The 23,036-nt window shown below is 37.1% G+C and overlaps 4 protein-coding genes across 4 annotated transcripts; 2 read left to right on the forward strand and 2 right to left on the reverse strand.

Annotated features, from left to right (window-relative positions):
- The first annotated feature begins 735 nt into the window (after positions 1–735).
- On the forward strand, positions 736–5,236 carry LOC113289111 (probable E3 ubiquitin ligase SUD1). Its single transcript, XM_026538290.1, has 9 exons — positions 736–1,110; positions 1,537–1,634; positions 1,977–2,627; positions 2,738–2,946; positions 3,050–3,304; positions 3,561–3,718; positions 3,813–3,976; positions 4,071–4,217; positions 4,523–5,236. The coding sequence occupies exons 1-9, from the start codon at positions 1,065–1,067 to the stop codon at positions 4,766–4,768; spliced, it is 1,974 nt and encodes a 657-aa protein (XP_026394075.1). The 5' UTR covers positions 736–1,064; the 3' UTR covers positions 4,769–5,236.
- Positions 5,237–5,809: 573 nt separating this feature from the next.
- On the reverse strand, positions 5,810–7,700 carry LOC113289114 (uncharacterized acetyltransferase At3g50280-like). Its single transcript, XM_026538292.1, has one exon. It carries the CDS (start codon positions 7,444–7,446, stop codon positions 6,022–6,024), a length of 1,425 nt encoding a protein of 474 aa, XP_026394077.1. The 5' UTR covers positions 7,447–7,700; the 3' UTR covers positions 5,810–6,021.
- A 145-nt stretch (positions 7,701–7,845) lies between these two features.
- On the reverse strand, positions 7,846–9,494 carry LOC113289113 (uncharacterized acetyltransferase At3g50280-like). Its single transcript, XM_026538291.1, has one exon. It carries the CDS (start codon positions 9,447–9,449, stop codon positions 8,013–8,015), a length of 1,437 nt encoding a protein of 478 aa, XP_026394076.1. The 5' UTR covers positions 9,450–9,494; the 3' UTR covers positions 7,846–8,012.
- A 1,813-nt stretch (positions 9,495–11,307) lies between these two features.
- Positions 11,308–12,186, forward strand: LOC113291420. Its single transcript, XM_026540956.1, has 3 exons — positions 11,308–11,431; positions 11,534–11,688; positions 11,755–12,186. Exons 1-3 carry the CDS (start codon positions 11,308–11,310, stop codon positions 12,184–12,186), a joined length of 711 nt encoding a protein of 236 aa, XP_026396741.1.
- The last annotated feature ends 10,850 nt before the right edge of the window (positions 12,187–23,036 follow it).

Below are 23,036 nucleotides of genomic sequence, written 5' to 3' on the forward strand. Positions count from 1 at the left end.
GCTTTAACAAGTAATGGTGGTCATCAAAAGGGGAGTGTTATATATAGTCGGCATTCGAAGATGTGGCTGTCCACCATTTAAAGAAATGAAAGGAGTTGACTTAGTCAACTAATACAAGATAAACATTCGGTGGAAAAACTCTATCCACTTTAATCATGCTTTAATCAAATATGGACACCTGTGGTCTTGTGGCAAGAAGTTGTAACACACATTACCGACTATGTATGCCTATATATATATGTATTCAGTATTCCCACCGAAGTTAATAAAAGGCAGCAATTTCATTATTCCTTCCTAATTTATATAGCCAATGTATTCAGTATCATCTTGACATTTTAATGTAATGAACAAATGAAGATATCATTTGCCTCTTGGTATTATGGTACTGGAATCCTAATACTGATCCAACTAGTATACGTATTTAGTGTTTTATGATGGCATATTATGCATATTGATAGAGAGTAGTCGAGAAAAAATGCATACCCATATATGCATATGGAGTCAAACATCTGCTACTTGGACTATATGCATTTAGGCTTGTGCGAAATTGCGAATAAGAGCTAGACATAGAAATTTGAACCAAGAGATACAGCTAGACACTGATACTATCTGATACTGGGAAAATCAAATTCTTTTATTCAGATGATGATACAAAGGCAGATGGGGTAATATTTTTGTTCTTTATTGACATTACCGACATTTCAACCGAAAAGGTAAAACAAAAAGACAAATCACCGGATACTGAGCGCTGTACAGACGAGCACGAGCTCTTGCTAATACAAGAAAATGGTGGGAAAAACAGCGAAAATGGGTTTCAGCTTCTCCACCAAAAACCTCTCTCACACCAGTAGATAGTTGGAAGAGGGATACTGAGAGACTCAAGAAAGAGTGAAAATGGAAAGAGGGTTGGAAACCAGAGAAATTATCAACATCAAAGAGAGACAAGAAGAAGATGAAGAAGAAGAGGAGAAGATTTGCAGGATTTGTCATATCCCTGGTGATTCTGAAAACCCACTTCAGTATCCTTGTGCTTGTTCTGGGAGTATCAAATTTGTTCATCCAAAATGTCTCCTCCAATGGATGAAGCAACGCATCACTCCTGCATGCGAGGTTCACTCTTTCTCTCTATTTCTGTTTCAATTTGTTGGTTAGGGTTTTATTTTAGTCTGATTAGAACAAATTTGATGAAACATGTGATTTTATTTTATTTTATTTTGCCTTTTTTATGTTGAATTAGTCCTATGGTTTTGGCAGGTGTGTAAACATAAATTTTCTGTATATCGTGTTTATGCTGAGAATACACCAACAAGACTACCTCTCGGAGAGTTTGTGTGTGGGAGCATGCCATGTTCTGCACTTCTGTGTGAGGGTTTTTGTTTCAGTTTTTTACCTACTCTTTATTGCACCCTTGCTCGTAGTTTGGATGTGTCGTTTGTATTTTGTGAGGAGCCTTTCTGAAGTATACGAATTTTTTCATAGTCATGTCTCCTTCAACACTTATGATGGACTGGTTGTATGGAATTGGTTCTCTGTTAGTTGTGACGACGGTACTGGTATTGCGTGGCTTTAATTTGAATCTGGAAATCAGATTTGATGTTCCTCTACGTGTTCAGTTTGCCAAGGATATAAAAAGAGTAAGTTCCATTCCTTCTGTTTATGTTAGTATTACCAGAATTCTAGATTCAATTGGTTAGGCTCGTGAGTTGTTTCCTAGTGTCTAAACAAAAATAAACAAATATTGCACCATAATGTAATTATCTCTTACTGGATAAGTTCATGATTTTTTCCTAATAACTTAAACATATGCCGTATAATGCAAAAATGGATATATCTAGTTATAATATGTGAATGATTCTGTTATCCGACTAAGACCACGTAATTACAGAGAAGAAATACTTCAATAATCTCAAACTATTGCTGGTTTAAAGAGTTAACACATTAGAACTCTGAAGTTATATTCTCGGTCTCTTTTGCAGTTTCTGATTACCTTTTGGAAGCTGATATTCGTGCCGTTCTCGTTTGAACGAATTATACTGCATTGTCTTTCCTGGTTTTGCTATGGAGCTTCGTCGATATTCATGACATTTACAAAGTCAGCTCTCCAAATGGAAAATAACTCACTAAAGAATGCCGTTACAAATTTATCTGCCGGAATTCAGAATGATGGCCTGCTTTCATGTGCTGTAGGAGTGGTTGCTGAAAGCTTGACAGCAAACAGTATTGGACAAGGAGAAGCCTCAAGCAGCGTTGGCCAGCCACTTTTAGTGTACCGAAGCTCATGTGTATATGATGTTATTACTCTTGCTACTGGATATATGGTCGTTCTGCCCTTGGTCTGCGCTGGCTTTGATATCCCTATTAGAACTGTTGCATCAAAGATACATTACTATCTGAGGAAATTCCTGACAAGGATGGTTTATCCATTCTTTCTGATAATTCATCTTGGGGTTCTTCCTTTGATATATGGTTGGTTTCTGGATATATGTACCATTCGGATGTTTGGGAAGTCAATTTCAGATAGGGTAGAATTCTTTTCAAAATTCCCTTTATTAAGTTCTTCACTGCATTGGGCGATAGGAATCACATACATGTTCCAAATACGCATTTCTACTAGTCTTCTTCAAAGGGTATTATTCTTTAGCCTATTTGATAAAATTGACATCGTTATTGTGTAATGACCAGTTTCTTTTGGTAGTGTTTTGTGATGATATATTATTGCCTTTAACTACTTGTTCAGGTTTTGCGTAAAGAAGTTCTACACTTTCTTCAGGATTTAGCAGATCCAATCTACAACATTTTGTATGTAGTTGCCAACGATGTGCAAGTGAAAGCTAGTCAACTTCTATTCTTCGTTGCTGTTGTTGGCACTTTCATAGTATTTCTAGTATATTTACTAGTCACACTAGCCATGCGATTGGCACCAACTATCTTCCCTCTGCATAATTCGTAAGCTGCCACCTAAACCTACTACTTGTGAGCCACATTTCCTACTCTTCGTTTCTGTTTGCTATGACAGGTAACATTAACCCAGGTTTGTTCCAAATTGCAGTTTATCTGACCCATTGACCGAGATTCCTGTAGTCATGCTTCTGCTCCAAGTATGCTTACCTTATGCAATTGAACTGCGGGAAACAATTGGTGCTGTACTCTATCAATGGGTTACTTCTGTTTGCTGTGTTCTTGGCTTAAGTGATTTCTTGTGTTCCAGACCTGAGGACATTGGTTGGCAGCAGAATGTGAAAGAGGAAAGGAAGCAGGACAGACTCATTGCTGCTCAAGATCCAAACAAAAATAATAATGATGGGTAAGTAATCTCATTTATGTAGTCTTTGTTTATATGGGTTTGAGTAGCAGAAGAAATTTTTAGCTTTTATCATATTGACGAGTGGAATACGTTCTTTCAAAAGATATTTATAGAGAAACATCTAGCGCGTTCAGTAATTGCTTTAGAAATGTCAAATTTGGTGTGAATGAGATATTTTCATGTACCTGGTCTTGTATCTTGTGTTCTGCATCAAATTTAAGCTAATATTTTTACTGGATCTCTTGACTATTTGCAGGTATACTTTTGTACTTCGTGTTGTATTGTTGGTCATTCTGGTGTGGATACCGCTGCTTCTCCTCAGTTCATCTTTGATAATCGTATTCCTACCACTAAGACGTGTATTGTTCAGTTCTATTTCTTATCACTCAATAACTCATGGCGTCAAGTGCAACAGTAATGTTCTTGTAGACATTGTACTTTCTTCTCAATTCCATGCTTTTTAAGTGAATTCTCTTATTAATAATAAACTTCCAACTTCTTTCCTTAGATCTCTACGTCTTCTTTGTTCGAAATTTTTCCATCTGGACTTCTCTTACGGGAGCAAGATTCTTCGTCGAGCACTTTAAACCAGGGAAAACACATGTACAGTTCAGCGATATCTGCAAGTTGTTACGTTTTATCGTTGAGAAATGTGTTCTATTATCACTTTGGGTATGGATTGATGCAATAGCTATTTTTTGTTTCTTCCTTAGCGTTCCTAGTTAGGATCTGAGTCTAATGTTGATGCTTAGTCTTTTGGTTTCAGATCATTGTTATTCCAGTGTTAATTGGGCTTTTATTTGAGCTTTCGGTCATGGTGTCAATTCAAGCATTGGTGGTTGAAGCCCCTGTATTACTCTTATGTCAGGATTTGGCAGTGGGGTTCTTCTTCTTTAAGCTGTGGAGGACACTGGTATGTGCTGTAACTCTTTACTGTAGGTCACTTTTCAATAGCGTTTAGTGATGGACCCTATTAAGATAGAGGTGCACGTAGGGTCAAGCTAAAATGTGATGCCGAATTGATCTCTCCTTACTTTCTTATACGTATCTCGAGCATGATACTCTAGAGTTTGCCTACATGTATACACACAAAGTGTAAGAATACCAATTAAAAGAAGTTTTCACTGGTTGCAGAATTTGGTTTCCCTTTATGTTACTTGAGCTGTGCTAAAGAACTGTTATCTCCTAGTATTTGTATGTCTGGTTTGCGTTTTACAGGTTTTGCTGAACCATAGGATTGTTCTGGTGGATGAAAGCTGGCGGGTAAAATTTGAGAGGATAAGAGATAATGATTTCCTGAAGCTTCCGGGGCTTTGGATGCTGCAGGAAATAATGATCCCATTCATTAGGAATCTGTTACTGTCTCTCTGTTTCCCCTACATTTTTGCAAGATGGATAGTCCCCTCGCTTGGGTTATCGCAAACAGTAAACTCAACTGTTTATCGGTTTACTTGGGTAGCCTGAGTGACCGTAGTTGTACTTTTTTCCTGTGCCAAAAGATTTCTTGGTTGGATCACCAACCTTCACATTTCTATCAGAGATGACTGTTATTCTGGTTTGGGGATGCGAAATTTTGGTGAACCAGCAACGGAGAGCGAAAATGAGATTGGTAAGTTGGTGAGATGGCTAGCAGATTCTCAAGGACTCTAATGTCATCAGGGAAGTATTGTAAAAATCAAAGGTGAGCTGTTTTGTTCTTTTGTTTTCTTGTAGCAGGGACAGTTCTTTTGTCAATTGCCTACCACTGTGAAATAAGCTCCACAGTGTTGCTTGTAAATATTCAGAAGAGGGGCTTTGCTTTAGGAAGGTTTTAGAACTAGTTTTAGTTCTCATTTTGAAGTCTTGCTTAAAACATATAGTCGTGGGAGAGTACTGGGAAAGAGAAGTTAGACTCTTGTATATTTGGAACTATGAAAATCTTGAAAATGCTATTTACGGTTTATCTCATTGTCACTCTGGAGAGTGGAGTCTGGACCAATTTCCTTTCCGTTGGTTGGAAATTGGACCCAACATTGGTTGCAAAGCTATTACAGCCCCCTTTAGTTTTAACCACATTTCGTATGGGTTGCTCGAATTTATTGCAGTCAAGATACCAGTCAAATAATCAAAACTGTTTCCTGACATGTCTTTTCCGATTGTATTTCTTATCATTAAACGGCTTCTTTTGGATGATTATAAATTTGAAGGGATATAATTCTTTTCTTATCATTGTTCCGGTGATGTAAAAAATGTTTTAGCTAGCTAGCTTTAATACGTATGGTATGAATGTACTGCAACTTTGATTAGCCTAGTTAGCATTTTACTTTTTGTATGCATCCTTTCATTCATTAAATACCTATTGGTCTCTCTCCAGACTATGCAAGTAACCTGGGATTACTTGTATACATTGCTCCATTGTCCCATTTTGTCATGTACAAACATGTGAACTTTTCTGACGGCATACTATTCTGGCAATAAGTCTTTGATCAATTAAACAATGAAAACACAATACCCAGTCTATGGTGGTTGGTTGGTGATGCCTGTTTAACTTCTTCGATTACAAAATTTAAAACACAAATCACAGAAAGTAACTTCAAAAGCTAAAAATCTTAATGAAAACGTACTCGCTTACATAATGCGAATGATGCTCATTCGAATTTCTATTTCTTTATTTCTGTTTGTTTTTATTCATCCAGGTGCCTTTGACTGAAACCCAGTGGCACCACTACCTAAGCTAATCAAACACATGGAAGGTGTTGCCAATGAATTTCATGAGGAGATACAGCGCCCATGAATTCTTCATCAGATTCAAGTGCACTCATTGATTCAGGTGGAAGACAAACCTCGAGCAGCACGCTTCCTATCCCTGTTAGACCACGGTGTGATGTCACCTTCCCGTCAAATTTATTATTAAATCCGCAACGTGCAGCCACTGCCGTTCCCAACCCAAAATCACAACCATAAGCGTCAAATCTAGGTGAACTTCCCATCATTACATTAGCCGGATCAAAAATCGGCCTAGTCTGGTTTATACGTGGTTTCTTCATCCACTCCTCTCTCAATCCTCGGATCTTCTCATCGGTATGTTCCTTTATAGCCTCGTGCAAAAGCAATGCCGCCCATCCATTACCATGCTGCACTAGCTCCCCAACAGTTGTAGTCCCAGAAACTGATTGAACGCAATTACCAAAGTAGTTTCCAGAAAGAGGTGGGTTCAATCTCAACCTATCATCAATTGGTAGCCTGCAGCTTGTTATTCTATCAGAATTAAAATGGCGTGTCCGTGTTATTGACCTCCATACAAGAGCACATAAGGCTTGAAAAGAAGAGATTTGAACATTCTTTGTGCTACATTCTTCATTGGCTATAGCTTTGAGTTTCGCCAATGATTCTTCAGTGAAATGGAACATTCTTTCCCTGAGAAGTGGTCGTTCATATCGGTCTTCGATGAATTCTTTATGGTGAGAGAATGGAAGGCTGATGAGGGCTGGATCTATGTCATTTTCCATAAACCAGCGTTTAGTAATAGGTGGACGAGAAATACTGCCGTCATGTATACCTGCTTTTCTTAGGTTCCTAGTGATTTCTGCAAATGCATGAAAGAATTTCCAGTAAGAAGTCCCATCACCTACAACATGGTTAAAAGTGCATCCCACAAAAATGCCGTCCAATAACTCTGTCACCTGTACCACCAACAAAGGCTCGGTGTGTCCGTCATGGCAAATAGCTCCATCAAGAGCAAAAAATGATTGGACGATTAGTGGCACATCGGTTGGGGTAAGAATATCCATCATTGTTATGTCTACAGCAGCATGAATGAACTCAGCTCCTACAGAGTCATTGCTGGAGTCTACATAAATTCCATAAAATGGTGGATTGTCTTGCTTTTTTGTCACCATACGACCTGCAAGAGGGTAGTAATGAGTTAATGTCATAGATAGAGATTGTTTAAGTTGATTGATGAAAGTTATGGTTGGGTTTGGATCTTCTGGTGAAGGTAAAGGTTTCCGAAAGAGAAGACCCTTTTGGATGTACTGAAAATTGAAGAAGGATAGATCATATGGAGTCAAATAGGTTGGTTGTTTTGATTCTTCCATGACTTGGTGTGATTTGATGGTGCATTTTGAGATTTGTCGAACAACTTCAGTAGTATCTGGATTCATTTGGTGACTGATAAATTAATTCGGATAAGATAATAATGAATTTATTTGTGGAGATTGAAGAAGGGTATATTGATTGTTAGGGAAGGATATTAAAATGAGGCTTATGCTTCTAAACTTATATAGAAAATGCAAGAATCAGGAAAGGTCATGCAGTGCAAGTTACGTCTTCTGACTAATTTTCTTTTTATTTTGAATGTCCAATGTAGTAGACATAGGCCATTTTCCTGGTAGGTTCTTGGCACCACTAACTTCACCAACTCTTATTTTCTCCTACACAACCTTTACAAATCTATTAGAGGTGGCTGTTAGTTTCAGAAGTAGTTTTTGTTCTCAACTTCTATGAACAAGCAAAATACAAATAGTAGTTTAACATCTTCCATCACAAAACACAAACAAAAAAAACAAATCAACAGAAGACTACAACTTCAACATCTAATCAAACGTAATCGGTGACATAATGTGAATAAATTCTCATGGGAATTTCTATTTATTTATTGCTGGCTGCTTGTTTTTATCATCCTGTTGACTTGGACTGAACTCAGCAGTGACTGCACTGCCAAAGCTAATCAAACATAGGCAAGATGAATTTCATGAGGCGACACAGCATCCATAAATTCTTGGTCAGATTCAAGTGCACTCATTGATTCTGGTGGAAGACAAATCTCAAGCATCACGCTCCCGATTCCCGTTAGACCACGGTATGATGTAACCTTCCCATCGGATTTATTAGCGAATCCGCTACGTGCAGCCACTGGTGTTCCCAGCCCAAAATCACAACCGTAAACGTCAAACCTAGGTGAACTTCCCATATGCACTATAGGCGCATTAAAAATTGGCCCCGTCCGGTATATATGTGGTTTTTTCATCCATTTCTCTCTCGATCCTCGGATCTTCTCATCGGTGTGTTCCTTTATAATCTTGTGCACAATCAATGCTGCCCATCCAATACCATGCTCTAACAGCTCACCAACAGTTGTAGTCCCACAAACTGATTGAATCCAATTGCCAAAGTAGTTATCAGAGAGAGGTGGGTTCAATCTCAACCTATCGTCAATTGCTAACCTGCAGCTTGTTTTTTGATTGGAAGTTAAATGGCGTGACCGTGTTATTGACCTCCATACAAAAGCAGTTAAGGCTTGAAAAGAAGAGATCTGAGGAGTGTGTTTTGTGCTACATTCTTCATTGGCTATAGCTTTGAGTTTCGCCAATGATTCTTCAGTGAAATGGAACATTCTTTCCCTGAGAAAAGGTCGCTCATACCGGTATACGACGAATTCTCTATGGTGAGAGAATGGAAGGCTGATGAGGGATGGATCTATGTCATCTTCCATAAACCAGCGTCTAATTATAGGTGGACAAGAAATATTAAACTCAATCTGTTGATCACCTGCTTGTTTGCTAGCTTTTCTTATTTTCCGACAGATTTCTGCAAACGCATTGAAGAATTTCCAATAAGCAGTTCCATCACCTATAACATGGTTAAAAGTGCAGCCCACAAAAATGCCATCTAGTAACTCCGTCGCCTGTACCACTAGCAAAGGCTCGGTGTGTCCGTCATGGCAAATGGCTCCGTCAAGAGCAAAAAATGATTGGACGATTAGGGGTACATCGATTGGGGTAAGAATATCCAACATGGTTATATCTGCAGCAGCATGAATGAAGTCAGCTCCTACAGAGTCATCGCTGCAGTCTACATAGATTCCATAAAGCGGTGGATTGTCTTGCTGTTTTGTGACCATACGACCTGAAAGTGGGTAGAAATGAGTCAATGTCATAGACAGAGAATGTTTAAGTTGATCAATGAAGGTAATGGTTGGGTTTGGATCTTGGAATGAAGGTGATGGTTTCCGAAAGAGAAGACCCTTTTGAATGTAATTTAAATTTACAAGGGATAGATCCCATGGAGTCAAATAGGTTGGTTGTTTTGATTCTTCTGAAATTTTGTGTGGTTTGATGATGCATTTTGAGATTTGTCGAACATGTTTTGGAGTTTCTTGATTCATTTGGTGACTGATAAAGATTGATAATAGTGATGGTGTTTGTGTTTCTAAAACTTATACAGGTAAGGTCGCGTTGAATGCAAGTTCGTGTCTTATTAAACTTTTTTTTTTTTTATTCTGAATGAAATAATCTATTAGACAAAAAATGATTTGCAAATCTTTACATTTATGTTATTGAACTTTCCTAGACACAGTTCTTGGCAAGTTCTGTCTTAAAACCATTGTGATTTGAAAATCTTTACATTTATTGCATCTTGAGTTGAAGTGCTTACACCACCACCATTATTAGCTTGGTGAGGGCATAATATTTTGGAAATAGCAAAACTCAGTCGTACGTTGGATACTTCATCGAGATTCGCAGGTTCTTTGGACAATAAATTTTCGGGTGGGGTATTTGACCCGGATTTGAATGGTCCAATAAACTCGCATCCGATGGATGCATTCTCGAGTTCAAAAACAAATTTTGACGGATCATCATCACAACCTTTGAATTCTTATCATAAGTCATTGGAGAAATCATACTAGGCGCCAACGGCTACTGACACTCACGTTCAAAATTTCAAACTCTATCTCTCCTGGTTCTCAAGAGGATGAGATCAACAATTTGGTTGATTACCAACTAGGTTTCAGTAAGAATTTGGGTATTGACCGTGAAGATCTTGATTCAAGAGAAATATGCAAAAATATGTTGGTCCATTTGAAGAACAATGAGATGAGTAACCAAGTTGATGTTGTTCAGTTCGATGGTTTGGATAAATTCGATGACGATTCAGCGGATGAAGATTGGGTTGTAGAGGAAGCTCGTGGGACAGTGAGTATGGATAATGAAAATATTCTTCTTTTAGATCTTTCTCCTAGCTCAGAATCTTCTAAGGTAATGTCACGGGATTGTGCTGTTTGTGATGGATCATAAAATTATATCTTGGAATATTCGAGCACTGGGGGATGATCTAAAAACGACAGCTATTCGTAATGCAGTGAGGAAAAAACAATGCAACAATTGCAACAATTCAAGAAACAAAAAAAGGAGGTTATTAATGAATCTATGATTAGGTGTCTTTGGGGCAATAATGGTTGTGACTTCATTTATCTTCCTTCAGAAGGACGTTCGGGAGGAATTCTGGTCATGTGTAATAGGGCAGTTTTAGAAATGGAAAATAACCTTATTGGCGCATTTTTTGTTTCTTTAAAATTTCGAAATGTTAATGACAATTTTACATGGAATTTTACATCTGTTTATGGGGCTACAGATCCGGCTGATTATGATCAATGTTGGCAAGAATTGCAGGATATTCGTATTCTTTTTACTGATCCATGGCTGATTGGTGGTGATTGGATGCCATTCTTCATCAATCTGAAAGGAATCGCACAGGAGGCTGTAGAAGAAATGGAATTTTTTTCCAGAAATTCATCAACAAAAACAATCTAATTGACATTCCAATGTCAGGAGGATTTTATACATGGACTAATTCTCAAAATCCACCAACTCTGGTTAGGTTTGTTAGATTTGTTTTTTCTGCAGAATGGGAAGAGAGATGTATTTCTTTGGTGCAATTTAGGCTTAAGAGGCCTATTTCAGATCATGCTCAAATTCTTTTGAATTGTAATATAGGTAATGTTTTTAAGCCACCTTTCAGGTTTGAGAATTATTATCTTACACATCCAGACTTCTTAGTTCAAATGAAAATCTGATGGGAAAATCTTACTTTCACTAGGAGTCCTAGTTATATTTTGGCAAAAAAAAAATACAAGAGCTGGAATTCTTTATAAAAAAAAGTGAGGTAGAGATACTTTTGGGTCTTTACAAGCTGAGGTAGATAAGCTGGAAACTCTTGTTGATGTTTATGATAGCTTAGAAGAAATGAATATTCTTGATGAAGAGGATTATGCAGCTAGAGATACAACAAGAATTAACCATAAGAAGACTTCTCTCAATTTTGCAAGAAAATGGTTTGCAAGGTCAAAGGGCCAGTGGTTAGCTGATGGTGAAAGAAACTCAATTTTTTTTTACCAAAATGCAAACTACAATCACAAGGTGAATTCTATTAACTCTTTTCTAATAAATGATGTTATGTGCCATGATAAAGACTTAATCAATACAGAAGCCAAAGCTTTTCACGAGAATTTATTTTCAGAAGAAGTCAGTGCTAAACCTTATTTTTATAACATTGAGCTTCCAAGTTTAAGTGCGCAACACAGGATTATGCTAGAGAAACCATTTTTGGAAGATGAAGTTAAACAGGTAATTTAGAGTTTTGGGACCAACAAATCCCTGGGTCCTGATGGATTTACAATGGAATTTTTTAAGGCAGTTTGGGACATCATTAAACCAGAATTAATGGCAGTTGTGGGTGAATTTCAGCATACAAAGAAACTAGATTGGAGGCTCAACTGCACCAACATAATTCTTATTCCAAAATATGAAGGTGCAGTTAGTATGCATAATTTTAGACCCATCAGTCTTATTGGTGGAATCCATAAAATTGTCTCTAAATTGCTGGCTGACAGATTGAAGATGGTGTTGCCTTCTATCATCTCAGAATTTCAAGGTGCATTTGTAGATAATAGGAAGATTACTGAAGGAATTCTAATTGCTTCAGAATTGGTAGATGCTACAGAAAGAGATAAGATAGCAGGTTTCGTGGTGAAAGTTGATTTAGAAAAAGCTTTTGACAAAATAAGTTGGATCTGTCTGGATTACACTTTAACTAGGTTTAGTTTTGAAAATGTTTGGTGTTAGAGCACTGCTCGATCGAACTCGCAAGCGTCGCTATCTCAAGCTTGTTTGTCAAATTTAGTTGTCAAAACTATATGTCTTGATTCCTAGTCTACTTATATCTAAGTCTCGGACTAGGATAGGTAAGTGTAGTTGAGCTCCAGACTCCACGACGATTATCTTAAGAAGATGAAGAACTAATCAAGGAACCAGTGGAACTTCATCCGGCTAAAAGGTATGTGGAGACTTGAACTTATCTATCACTCAAAAGTCTATCTACTCTATCTCCTACTCTTGAGACAAAAGTCGTATAAGTATATAGATTTCAATTATACACATTTGCTATTTCCAGCCGAGTTTATCTCGCCTATATATTTCTCGAAATATGTGTTGGTAAGCTTTCACTTTAGCCAAGTTCATCCTTACTCGTGACGAATGTCATGATGACATTTCAATATCTTGAAAATCGCTTTGGTGAAAAATAGTTTGTGAATAACAACTATATCACATCCTCTAAGAATGTTTCAATGATTGAAATGAAGAGTTGAGATTATGTAACCATCTTTGGATATAAGCATATATAGTGTGTTCGCACATTAGTGTATAAATCCAAAAAAACGGGAACCAAGTGTATGCATATGTGTGTATATGGAATTGGTGAAGGAGACAGGTTAAGTATGTGTACCCGTACGCATACTGGCGGAACTTTTCTACCCGAAATTTTCTGTTGAGTTTAGAAACCAAAACCAACTCGAATCTGGTTGATTAAGTACGCATAACCGTACGCATACTTGCGCTGGTTATTTTCTCAAATCGGTGGTTCATGAACATAAAAACATATAAATTATAAGGAATGCATCTTTGCAAACCGTGGCTATAATGTTCATGAATTGGTCAAATGAGTCAAATCGATTTTGTTTCAACTATGTCTATTCATAAAGACGTAAGCAATGGAACAAGTCTCCAACTAGTTCTCTTGAAGTCATTTGAACTAGTTGTGATCAAGATGAATATGGTTGATATGAAAGTGCTCATATGGCTAACCATTGGTTAACTGTTGTTGAACCAACTAAGTGTACACGTTTAGGTATGGTTACTCAAACCTAAATGAATACATTTCATTTGTATAACAAGCTAAGATTCGATATAATGGTTGAAAGATATTATCTTGAATCTAATCAGGTTTTCATCTAACGGTGAATATTGAATGCTTTGTAACTGAGCTTATATTGATTGCAAACCCTTATTTGAAAACTATATAAGGAAGAACTCTAGCAACTGGGAAACCTAATCCCCACACCTCCTGTATGTACTAGATGTGTTAAGCTAGAGTCGATTCTCCTTTAACCTTAGGTTTCTTCTCGAGACCCTGTAGGTTAACGACTTAAAGAATTCATTGGGATTGTGAATCCAGACCGAACTACTTCCATTGTAATTTAGTGATCTGATCTTGCTGTTTATATCGTAAGAGTACAATTGTAAGATTGGCTTGAGATTATATCTCCGATAGGCAAGATAAAATAAGTCACAAACATATTCTTCTCATCGTTTGTGATTCCGCAATATCTTGTTTCGCTAGTCGATTAAGATTATTGTGAGGTGATTGATAATTCTAAGATGTTCTTTGGGAATATAAGTCCTGGTTATCAATTGGTTCCTGTTCACCTTGATTTTATCAAAAGACGGAAAAAAACTCGTAGGTTTATCTGTGGGAGACAGATTTATCTATTATCGTAGACTTTTTTATGTGATACAGATTTGTTTATTAAAGTCTTCGACTTTGACTAGTAGGAAATCTTAGTTGTGGGTGAGATCAGCTAAGGGAATCAAGTGCGTATCATCCTGTTGGGATCAGAGATGTAAGGAGTGCAACTGTACCTTGAATCAGTGTGAGATTGATTGGGGATCAACTTGAAAAAGAGGGGGTCTAACAACACCACCCAATATTTCTCTTAGCAATCTGTATGGACTAACTCGAATATACTTTTAAGAGAATCAACAAGACTCAATCAATTAAAAGTATATCAACGAGTTTATATCTCTCTTCTTGATTTGATTTACTCAAACAGGAACTGCGAGTTCTAATCAAATGCAATGAATAACTCGGATAGTACCAAAGACCAATATCCAAGGATCAATCAATGACAATCAACAACCAAAGGTTGGATTACTCTAATTGATGATCTAACGCACAACCTGTATTATTTCAATTATAAAGATAAAACAATATAATGCGGAAATTGAAATAACACAGACACCAAAAATTTTGTTAACGAGGAAACCGCAAATGCAGAAAAACCCCGGGACCTAGTCCAGATTGAACACACACTGTATTAAGCCGCTACAGACACTAGCCTACTCCAAGCTAACTTCGGAATGGACTGTAGTTGAACCCCAATCAATCTCCCACTGATCCAAGGTACAGTTATGCTCCTACGCCTCTGATCCCAGCAGGATACTGCGCACTTGATTCCCTTAGATGATCTCACCCACAACTAAGAGTTGCTATGACCCAAAATCACAGGCTTTGACAATAAACAAATCTGTCTCACACAGACAAGTCTATCAAAGGATCAATCTGTCTCCCACAGAAAAACCCTAAAGTTTTTGTTCCGTATTTTGATAATAATAAAGGTGAACATGAACCAATTGATAATCCGGTCTTATATTCGCGAAGAACAGCCTAGATAAATCAATCTCCTCACAACAATCTTAATCGTATGGTAGCGAAACAAGATATTGCGGAATCACAAACAATGAGACGAAGATGTTTGTGATTACTTTTTGTATCTTGCCTATCAGAGATATCAATATCAAGCCAATCAATCTAATTGTACTCGTACAATAGAAGATGCAAGATCAGATCACACAACTACGATAAAAGTAGTATCTGCCTGGATTCACAATCCCAATGAAGTCTTTAAGTCGTTAACCTGGTTTTAGAAGAAGAAAACCAACGGTTAAAGGAGAACCGACTCTAGCACGCAAACTAGTATCACAAGTAAGGTGTGGGGATTAGTTTTGCAGAGTTGTTAGATGTCCCCTTGTATAGTCTTTCAAATCAGGGGTTCTCCTTTGTCACAAAGCAAACAATATCCACCGTTAGATGAAAACCTGATTTAGATTCAAGCTAATATTTCTCAACCGTTAGATCGAAAACTTAGCTTGTTATACACAAATGAAATGCACGCTTCTAGGTTTTTTAACCGTACCCAAATGTGTACATTGTTGGTTCAACAATAGTTAACCAAAAGGTTAGCCATATGAGCATTTCATACCAACCATATTCTTCTTCACCATAACTAGTTCAAATGACTCAAATGAACTAGTTAGAGAGTTGTTCAATTGAAAGGAAATCTTATGTACTACACAAGACATAATTGAAGCAAAGATGATTTGATTCACTTGAATCGGTTCATGAACTTTTATAGCCACGGTTTGCAAACTGCATTCCTTAGTCTTTTTAAGTTTAAGTTCAGAAATCATCTTCAGATATATAACCTTATTAAGTTCGCACACTAGGTTCGCGGACTTAAGCAACCGGACAAAGTTTACAAACTCCAGCAGAAAATCTCGGCAAAGACTTTTCGCCGGTTCACGGACTGGGTTCGCGGACTGGTACTCACGCAACTAGTTTGTCAACTCCAGCAGAATCTCTCGGGATGAGAAGTACGGTAGTTCGCGGAACAAGCCATTCTTCCGGTTTCTCTTGATCAACAATGTTCGCAAACTTTGGTTCAAGGGATATGACTTATGCACATATGTGTTTCCACAATAATACTTATGTCCATCATTGGTTATGTAATCTAAAATCTCATTCCAATCATTGAAACATTCTTAGAGGACGTTATACAGTTGTTACACCATTTCTCGTCAAAGCAATTTTCAAAGTGATTGAAACATATCATGACTTTCGTCACTAGGTAAAGATAAACATGGTCGAAGATAAACGCTTACCAACACATATTTCGAGATATAGATAGACGAGGTATACTCGGCTCGAAATACCAAATGTATATAATCTAAGTCTATATATATAGCATACGACTTTTTGTCTCAAAGATTAGGAGATAGAGTAGATAGACTTTTGAGTGACAGATAAGTTCAAGTCTTCACATACCTTTTTGTCGAGAAGTTCCACCGGTTCCTTGAGTAGTTCTTCTTCTTGTATGATGAATCGCCATGAAGTCCTTGAGCCCAACTACACTTTCTATCCTAGTACGAGAGTTAGCTATAATAGACTAGAAATCAAGACTTATAGTTTTGATCACTAACATTGACAAACATGCTTGAGATAGCAACGCATGCGAGTTCGACCGAGAACTGCTCTAACAATCTCCCCCATTGTCAATTTTAGTGACAAAACTATCAATACATATGGAATACAAAAAAGATAAAGAAACTTTAGTAGCTCCTATTCCACATGTCTAATCTTCAACATTCCTCGAAATCTTCGTCACTTCCAAGTACTCCAATGATCCCAAAGGTTGTAAGTTTAGCATCACCGTTGTTGAAGATCCTTAGCTATAACAATGAGAAAGCATCGGTCTCAATCATTTTTATACAATGTCATAGTATTATTACACAGTGTCAAAGTCCAATTGTATCACAACTTCAACAATAATACTATGGTGATATGTATCACTCCCCCTTAGTCAATACTCCATCTCACATGGAAACCACTCCTCCTTACACAATGATCCGAAAACCATATGTATTTGTAGTGTGAACTACATATTAATTCTCCCCCTTTTTGTCCATAAAATTGGCAAAGGTACAAGGACGGGACCATAATGAAGTTTCCGTAAGAGACATTTCATGACTAAAAGAAAAAAAATACATACCATATAATTTAGATGCAATCATATTGCCGAAGCTAATATCATTCATCAAGGAGTTTAAAGATACAAGATAATTCCTCTAAAACTCCACATCCACACACCCCTCAAGATATGACCATTAAGCACAAGTTCAAAAGAACTCTCCCCCATTTGATGTCATTCCCAAGGGAACAACAAGAGCGACCTTAATTTCGAAAGAAACGAAGGATTTTTTATTGGACACCAAAACCATAAGAATGATTTTTATATCCAAAAACTCAATCAAATTAATCATAAGTAAACCCATGACTAATTTAATCGGAATACGCAATCAAATTAAACACAAAAAGTGATCAACTTAATTGATTATGCTCGACATAAGAGAACTTACGGAGCATACAACTAACATAACCATTAGAAAATGAATAGGATAGTCGTTCATATACTCAACATAAGAGGAATCTTACGGAGTATGAAAATACTCAACTAGATTTATTACAAGAGAACCCATAATTAATCTAATTGGAATATACAACCAAACTAATTACAAAAGTAATCAATTTAATTGTCATTTGTTTTGCTCGACATAAAAAGACTTATGGAGCAATAACTAAATAACCAAACAAGATGATTAATTTAGTTCAAAAATGCTCAACATAAAGTACCTTACGGAACAACCAACAAAGCTAATCAAAAATTAGTCGACTTGGTTGTATCTTGCTCAACGTAAGACACATTACAGAACCTCACAGTATTACATAAAATATGGATCAGTGAAGATCAATATTGTGGAATACACAAGGATTCATTCTATCTTCCATCACTATTTGCATAACGATATTTAATAGACATAATCCTTGAACAGAAAGGATTTTAACCTATCTTCCTTCAAAGAATTGACAATATAGGCTTAACTTTTGTATTTGTTAAAAGTCCATTCATTCTTTTACCAGTACGTGAATACCGAACACAAACGACTTTACTTTTGACAAAGTATGGGACAAATATAGTTCACGGACGTAAACACCAATATCCCATAGCCCATTGCAATATAATAAATCATAAAGATTAATAGTGCAAAAATATCATCCTCCAAATATTTTTAGAATTTGATACCAATAAACCTAAAAAAACAAGAACATGAAAAATAATAGTTATGTGTAGTCACAATCATTGCTATTCAAGGCACTAGTTATTCTTCCAACTAAACCAAAAAGAAGACATACTAGGCAACAATATCTTTGAGAAATTCCTTATCATTCCCGAACTCTTTGTCGTCAACAGCCATTGGAATATAAGGTTCGTGGAGGAAGGAGTCAATACCAACAAACCGTCTTGGATGATGATGTCGAACCAGGGCCTTCTGAATTTCCAATGATCTTAAAACGCAAGCCTTTATTTCACTAATCTCCTTTCTTACTACCTTCAACTCATCAAGAACATCGGAAAACTTCTGAGAGTTAGAAGGGACAGCCCTTGGCTTTCTTGTATTCCTGCTCTTTCTTTTCAAGGAAGGAGTTACTGGAGATTTATCTTTTTCCTTGATTGATGGATTAACAATCATATTGACATCTTTTCCATCCAAAGACATGATTCTTAGAAAACAGTTATAAGCAACTGGTTTTTGTGAGTGGAATTCACAATCTCATCAAGCAGTCTTAAGATATAAAAGATATCAGAGAGGAAAAAGGAATGTAGGGTTCGCAACCTTTAAACAGGTTCGTGGACGCCCAACTCTAAACCCTATAAAGAGTAGAATTGTCGATAATAACCCTTTCTTTTATTTTGATAGATAAACAACTAAGAAAAGAAGAAGAAAAACTTTTCCTAAAGACTGATTGGTACACAACCTTGTCTCTTTTGATCAGGCACATGAGACAAGATTTACCTAACAACACAATCAATTTGTGTTGTGGTGAACAACAATTTGTCCACCATTTTCCTCTAGAGAGGAATCCTCAGACTTCTGTCTATCAAAGCGATTTGACCATACTTTCTTCTCTAATGGTCTTATTTTGTCTTTGGAAACCAACTTCTTAGACGAAGATAAAATCCTATATACCTCAGCAGTCTTCTGAGCAAGTTTAGGCTTTCTTGCCAATCGATTAGCTCTTCGTTGAAGTTTGTTGGCGTGCCTCACTTGATGTTTGTACTTGTAACATCTTGATAGTTCATAACCCTTCTGTGAACAAAACGAGCACGTCAAACTTGGATAGTATTCATGCATCTGTGGTGTGAAAGCAGCCAGACATATAGTAGATCGTGAAATATTACAAACAGAGTTCCCAAAGGATGGGTCAATTGATTCTTCCAGCTTGATTGGATTCTCATCTTCACCGAAACCATCAAGATTGATATATGTATTGCTATACTTATCAAAATCAATGTTTTCACATAGAAGACCAACACTTGATTTCCTATCTTCATCAGAATCATAGATCTCAGACATCTCATCAAGTGTTACAGCAAGACCTTTGTTCCCAGTGTATTTTCTACGATTTCGGCACTCGTTTGAAAAATAACCAAAACCTTTACACTTAAAGCATTGTGGCATGTCCTCGTCATCAGCCTCGTCAGCATCTCTGTTTTTAGGAGGGACGCGATTGTGAGGTTTATCTGACGACCTAGGTTTGTCTCTTGAAAACCGTTTACTTCTCTTCAATAGAAGATCCTTAAACTGTCTTGTGATCAAGGAGACTTATTTGTCAAGGTCTTCATCCGAAAAATCACCCTCAGACTGATCATCCTCAGAGACATAAACACTTTTACTTTTATCAAGTAACTTAGTGTTCTTCTGTGCTTTAAAGGCAACATCCTTTCCGATTTTGGATGTATGCTCATGATCAAATATCTTTATCTTTCCAACCAATGTATTTCTGGAAAGATTATCAAGGTTAGTTCCCTCAACGATGGCATGCTTCTTAGACTCATATCTAGATGGCAGCGATCTGAGAATTTTCATCACAATGTCCTTTTCAGGAATAATCTTACCCAATGCAAAAGATGCATTAACAATTTCAGACACTTTGTGATTAAACTCATCAAATGTATCTTCATATGCCATACAAAGGTTCTCTCAATCGGAATTAAGGTTTTGAAGCCTAGCTTCCTTTTCACTGGAGTTACCTTCAAATATGGTTTCTAAGATATCCCAAGCATCTTTAGACCTAGTGCAATTTGACACATGGTGCTGAAGATTTGGGGTAATGGCATGTATGATGGCATTCAAACCGTCAGAATTTTGCTTTGCATCAAGTATCTCGGCAGGATTATATTCACCAATATTCTTGGGAACGTTTACATCTCCAACTGTCACAACGGGAGCATCATAGCCATTAACAACATATACCCATGATTGGAAATCACGCGCTTGAAGAAAAGCTCACATAACAATTTTCCACCATAAGTAATTAGAGCCATGGAAGACTGGTGGTACGTTAATAGAGATAACACCTCTGTTCATAGAGTCAGATCGCTACAAACACAGACTTGTAAGGTCTTGAACGTGTTTGCCTGCTCTGATACCAATTGAAAAAGCGGGGGTCTAACAACACCACCCAATATTTCGCTTAGCAATCTGTATGGACTAACTCAAATATACTTTTAAGAGAATCAACAAGACTCAATCAATTAAAAGTATATCAACGAGTTTATATCTCTCTTCTTGATTTGATTTACTCAAACAGGAACTGCGAGTTCTAATCAAATGCAATGAATAACTCGGATAGTACCAAAGACCAATATCCAATGATCAATCAATGACAATCAACAACCAAAGGTTGGATTACTCTAATTGATGATCTAACGCACAACTTGTATTATTTCAATTATAAAGATAAAACAATATAATGCGGAAATTGAAATAACACAGACACCAGAAATTTTGTTAACGAGGAAACCGCAAATGCAGAAAAACCCCGGGGCCTAGTCCAGATTGAACACACACTGTATTAAGCCGCTACAGACACTAGCCTACTCCAATCTAACTTCGGACTGGACTGTAGTTGAACCCCAATCAATCTCCCACTGATCCAAGGTACAGTTATGCTCATACGCCTCTGATCCCAGCAGGATACTGCGCACTTGATTCCCTTAGATGATCTCACCCACAACTAAGAGTTGCTACGGCCTAAAATCACAAGCTTTGACAATAAACAAATCTGTCTCACACAGACAAGTCTATCAAAGAATCAATCTGTCTCCCACAGAAAAACCCTAAAGTTTTTGTTCCGTCTTTTGATAATAATAAAGGTGAGCATGAACCAATTGATAATCCGGTCTTATATTCGCGGAGAACAGCCTAGATAAATCTATCACCTCACAACAATCTTAATCGTATGGTAGCGAAACAAGATATTGCGGAATCACAAACAATGATATGAAGATGTTTGTGATTACTTTTTATATCTTGCCTATCAGAGATATCAATATCAAGCCAATCAATCTGATTGTACTCGTACGATAGATGATGCAAGATCAGATCACACAACTATGATAAAAGTAGTATCTTCCTGGCTTCACAATCCCAATGAAGTCTTTAAGTCGTTAACATGGTTTTATAAGAAGAAAACCAACGGTTAAAGGAGAACCGACTCTAGCACGCAAACTAGTATCACAAGTAAGGTGTGGGGATTAGTTTTGCAGAGTTGCTAGATGTCCCCTTGTATAGTCTTTCAAATCAAGGTTTCTCCTTGGTCACAAAGCAAACAATATCCACCGTTAGATGAAAACCTGATTTAGATTCAAGCTAATATTTCTCAATCGTTAGATCGAAAACTTATCTTGTTATACACAAATGAAATGCACGCTTCTATGTTATTTAACCGTACCCAAACGTGTACATTGTTGGTTCAACAATATTTAACCAAAAGGTTAGCCATATGAGCATTTCATACCAACCATATTCTTCTTCACCATAACTAGTTCAAATGACTCAAATGAACTAGTTCGAGAGTTGTTCAATTACAAGGAAATATTATGTACTACACATGACACAATTGAAGCAAAGATGATTTGATTCACTTGAATCGGTTCATGAACTTTTATAGCCACGGTTTTCAAACTGCATTCATTAGTCTTTTTAAGTTTAAGTTCAGAAATCATCTTCAGATATATAACCTTATTAAGTTCACACACTAGGTTCATGATTGGTTTGATTTCTCCTTAACTGCACAGTTGACTGCCTATAAGGTTGCAGCCTTAAGTAGACCCAATCTCCTACATTGAAGGACCTCTCAGTTCTCTTCTTGTATGCTTGCTGCTTTATCCTATGTTGTGAAGACTCCAATGCCTCCTTGAGAACTTGACTCATCTCATGCCTTTGATGCAGGTAGTCTTCAACTACAACATGAATTCCTTCTTGAGATGACAAGACTCCAAACTGAGGAGGAGCATACCCATACAAAGCTTCAAATGAAGTTAACTTCAAGCTAGTGTGATAATTAGTGTTGAACCACCATTCAGCTAAGGGTAGCCAAGAAACCCATCTGGTAGGTTTGGAACTAGTCATGCACCTTAAGTAAGACTCCAAACAAGCATTTACTCTTTCTTTCTGCCCATCTGTCTGGGGATGATAGGCAGTGCTAAGATGTAGTGCAGTTCCCACCTATCAAATAGTACCTGCCAGAAATTACTGATGAAGATATTGTCCCTGTCAGAAACTATAGATTTAGGCATGCCATGTAGTTTAAAGACTGTATCTATGAATCTTGTAGCCACTGAAGCAACTATATAAGGGTGGCTAAGTGGAATAAAGTGATTGTATTTAGTGAATTTGTCAACTATAACCAATATGACTTCTTTTCCTTCATATTTTGGGAGCCCTGTGATAAAGTCCATACAAATGTGTGCCCAAGCTTGATTAGGAATGAGTAATGGTTGAAGAAGACCTGCTGGTGCAGTGTTGAAATTCTTATGATGTTGGCACACATCACATTCCTTTACATATGTGAGGATATGCGTTTTCATTCCAACCCAATAAAAATAAAGTTTATCCTTTTGATAAGTTGCTTTCCCCCCTGAATGACCTCCAATGGGAGATGAATGTAAGGCATC

This window comes from Papaver somniferum, chromosome 6 (assembly GCF_003573695.1).
Source record: "Papaver somniferum cultivar HN1 chromosome 6, ASM357369v1, whole genome shotgun sequence".
In the NCBI taxonomy this organism is placed as follows: Eukaryota; Viridiplantae; Streptophyta; class Magnoliopsida; order Ranunculales; family Papaveraceae; genus Papaver; species Papaver somniferum.

Coding starts and splice junctions, on each gene's coding strand:
- LOC113289114 (XM_026538292.1), bottom strand. CDS start 7,446: ATGAATCCAGATACTACTGAAGTTGTTCGACAAATCTCAAAATGCACC.
- LOC113289111 (XM_026538290.1), top strand. CDS start 1,065: ATGTCTCCTCCAATGGATGAAGCAACGCATCACTCCTGCATGCGAG. Junction 1,635..1,976: donor TTGCCAAGGATATAAAAAGA/GTAAGTTCCATT, acceptor TCTCTTTTGCAG/TTTCTGATTACCTTTTGGAA. Junction 3,719..3,812: donor TCATGGCGTCAAGTGCAACA/GTAATGTTCTTG, acceptor TTCTTTCCTTAG/ATCTCTACGTCTTCTTTGTT.
- LOC113291420 (XM_026540956.1), top strand. CDS start 11,308: ATGAATATTCTTGATGAAGAGGATTATGCAGCTAGAGATACAACAAGA. Junction 11,432..11,533: donor GGGCCAGTGGTTAGCTGATG/GTGAAAGAAACT, acceptor GCCATGATAAAG/ACTTAATCAATACAGAAGCC. Junction 11,689..11,754: donor TGGAAGATGAAGTTAAACAG/GTAATTTAGAGT, acceptor GAATTTTTTAAG/GCAGTTTGGGACATCATTAA.
- LOC113289113 (XM_026538291.1), bottom strand. CDS start 9,449: ATGAATCAAGAAACTCCAAAACATGTTCGACAAATCTCAAAATGCATC.